This window comes from Lipotes vexillifer, unplaced genomic scaffold (genome assembly GCF_000442215.2).
Source record: "Lipotes vexillifer unplaced genomic scaffold, Lipotes_vexillifer_v1.1 scaffold364, whole genome shotgun sequence".
Lineage (NCBI taxonomy): Eukaryota > Metazoa > Chordata > Mammalia > Artiodactyla > Lipotidae > Lipotes > Lipotes vexillifer.
The window spans coordinates 165,785-168,590 of record NW_006793912.1 but is presented as its reverse complement, the minus strand read 5'-3'; the positions used below and the strand labels follow the sequence as shown (position 1 = coordinate 168,590).

The following is a 2,806-nucleotide window of genomic DNA, read 5'->3' as shown; positions in this document are numbered from 1 at the left end:
CCCCCCCCCCCCCCACTTTAGATTTGAAAAATTCATCCTTGTGGGAGTAAGGGGAATTCATTTTTAAAATTACTTCAGATTTCACCGTACTTGATCAGGAACTCGATGTAAATACCTCAGATATTAAAATATAATATTTCTCATCTCTACTTCTCTTAAGACATCAGCATGGCCATCACTAACTTAAAGCTTATTTGAAAAGGATATTCAGAGTTACCTGAGAAATACCATCCTTTTCTTCTTTTGAAATACTTCTGTGTGCAACTTACAGGTCCGGGCATTCTTTGAAAATCAGTCAGAGGCAACCTTTCGACTTCGTTGTGTCCAGGAGGCTTTGGAAGTCATTCAGCTGAACATCCAGTGGGTGGAAAAGAACCTTAAAACTCTGACGTTTTGGCTGTAGCATGCATACCTGCACCTCATTCGGTCACCCATTCAGACAGCTTGTTAACTTGGGCTCTGCTGCTTTTGTAAAAGCCAAGGTGAAACCAGGATCGCTGCTGAGTTGTTTGCACTCTTAGGAGTTATAGTTTGCTCAGGGCCCGTCTGTATTTTTCATCTGTCTTTTCTAAAATGTCTTTGGGCAGTGTGTAGTTATTTATTACCAAGTTATATTCACCTACATGCCAACCATCTACAAAAACAATGGGTAATTTTCTACTTTGAAGATATTCAAATGGAGAAAAAATATCTGTTCTGGAATTCTGTTCTATCTCTCAGTATCTGGAAAGTGCTGACACCGTGAAATAAGGAAAGAGCTACCATAGGAGCCACCATCTTTGCAGGCTGCTGGTTTATTAGCCACTTGTTGCTTCTTGTTGAGAGATGTTATTTGAATGTGATTCAAAGTTAGCTTCAAAAAGTATGGTAATGAAGTCGACGAAGCATGCAACTCTACAGAACTGACCTCAAGTGTGCAGATCTACTTTGACTGGCGGTTTTGAATAATCCTTTATTTTCTGGAAGAAGTTTATAACTATTATATTTTTTTTCTGAAGAATAGCCAGGTGCTACAGAATTTTTAATTTTTTGTTGTATTGTAAACCTAAATAACAAGGCCAAAAGATTAAATTTTCCAAATATTTAACACTTCCTTTTTCATCTTTCAGGAGAATATTTCAAACCGAGTTAACATTAATTACAATTATTTTACTTATGAATTCCAGTATTCTCCAAACCTCTGTACACCTTTATCACTCCCTGCCATTAGATACACCTTATGTTATAAATAAGTATTTCTACATTTATGGCAAGCATTTTTTTAATACTGGTGTCTCTTATCCTGACTTTATTACTAAGAATACAATTTGTTTAAGTTGCTTTTTGGCATAATCATAGACACTTTCTCTGAATCATACCCGTTGGGTGGACTTTCATTTTATATGATAGAGTTGCATATCAGAAGCATATTTTAAAATAGGGCCTTTGAGAAATTGAACATTTTTATTTAAAGTTCACCACAGTACCTTAAAGGAATAAAGAGAATGGGGGTAGGAGTAACTTGATTTAGGTTTAATATGGTGGGCTTTGAATTTTTTCTACTGTCAGAACCAGTACTTTTCTTGAGTTGAAAAATCAAGGTTTTCTTTTGTAATGGCCAAACTAACAGATTATAAGGAATCGCCATGGAAGGAAAGAAAGAAGGAAAGAAGAAAGAGAGAGGAAAGTATCCAAAACTGTATGGCAATCTTACTCCTTCTAAAGGAGGAATACTGTACTTGAATTTTTTGAGCTATGCAGACTTATACCTAGATTGTTGTGTTTCTGTGATTCTTAGGAGAAAAGTTTTCTTCGTAATAATTCTTGTACTTTATATTTTGCTTGAAAACATCTACATATATAAAGAGGATATTTACCCATTTTTCACCTAAGGTTTTCCCATGGAATTCCATACTTTTTAATGTTATGCTATCCCATCTATATGGGGCTTCCAAAAACTAAGTCAGGAATGTAAGGTTAAATAATAGGTAGAACATGTAGTATAAGTATTATTGGAGCTTTTGAAGTTTTTTTCCCCCCAGAATTTTATTTCACCAAATAGACTGAAGCACAGCAGAATAGGATTCTGTTTTACATGAGCACATAGATCCATGACACAATTAAGTACTGTTTGCCAAGTGTTATATTCATTGCAGAGAGACGGTCTACTTGAATTAATAAAAAGGCACATCATACTAGATTACTATTATGATGTGCCTTCTTATTGTAGAAGAAAAAAATGTATGCTTTGGAGATCTGAAAGGCTGTGAAAGTAGAAATCTAAGAAGTCCAGTTTGTTTGTATCTAATCACCTGTCAATACCAAGTGATTAGACATAATTAAACTGAAGTAGCGTCAGCTGCCACCATGTTTGTGCCTTCCTCCATCTTGTTTTATATAAATCTCTTTAAGTGAAATTGTGTTTGCCATTGTTTTGGTGTCCATGAACTTTCTTACTGTCACTGGTTCTACTTAATGCTAATGTCCTTTGCCTTTCGTGTTTTTATTTTACCGTACTTTAGCCACTGTAGGAACAAAGAGCTGTCAGAAGAGTTCTGGGTATATAGAGGATATTGAGCCGCGTCAGTCTCACTGGGTACAGAACAGAATCCTTTCTGAGTATTGGAAAGAAAGAAATGAAAGTTAAGTGATGAGTTTATTGGATTACGGATAGCCTGTTATTGAGTTGGATTTTAAGAGAGTCTACTCCATCTAAAGCACCTGGAATGATAATCTGCAGTCAGATTGCTGAACATTCACATAGTCCCCATGTATTTCATGGGGCTGCAGGGAAGGTGTGTGCATCTCAGGAGATGTGTCATCAGCA

The 2,806-nt window shown here is 36.0% G+C and overlaps 1 protein-coding gene across 1 annotated transcript in view; it reads left to right on the top strand.

Annotated features, from left to right (window-relative positions):
• LNPEP (leucyl and cystinyl aminopeptidase) overlaps nt 1-1,862 on the top strand; it is a 98,030-nt gene extending 96,168 nt beyond the window's left edge. Inside the window, exon 18 of the mRNA XM_007466866.1 lies at nt 272-1,862. Within this exon, the coding sequence (XP_007466928.1) occupies nt 272-403 (132 nt within the window). The 3' untranslated portion in view covers nt 404-1,862. The remainder of the gene's footprint in view (nt 1-271) is intronic.
• The last annotated feature ends 944 nt before the right edge of the window (nt 1,863-2,806 follow it).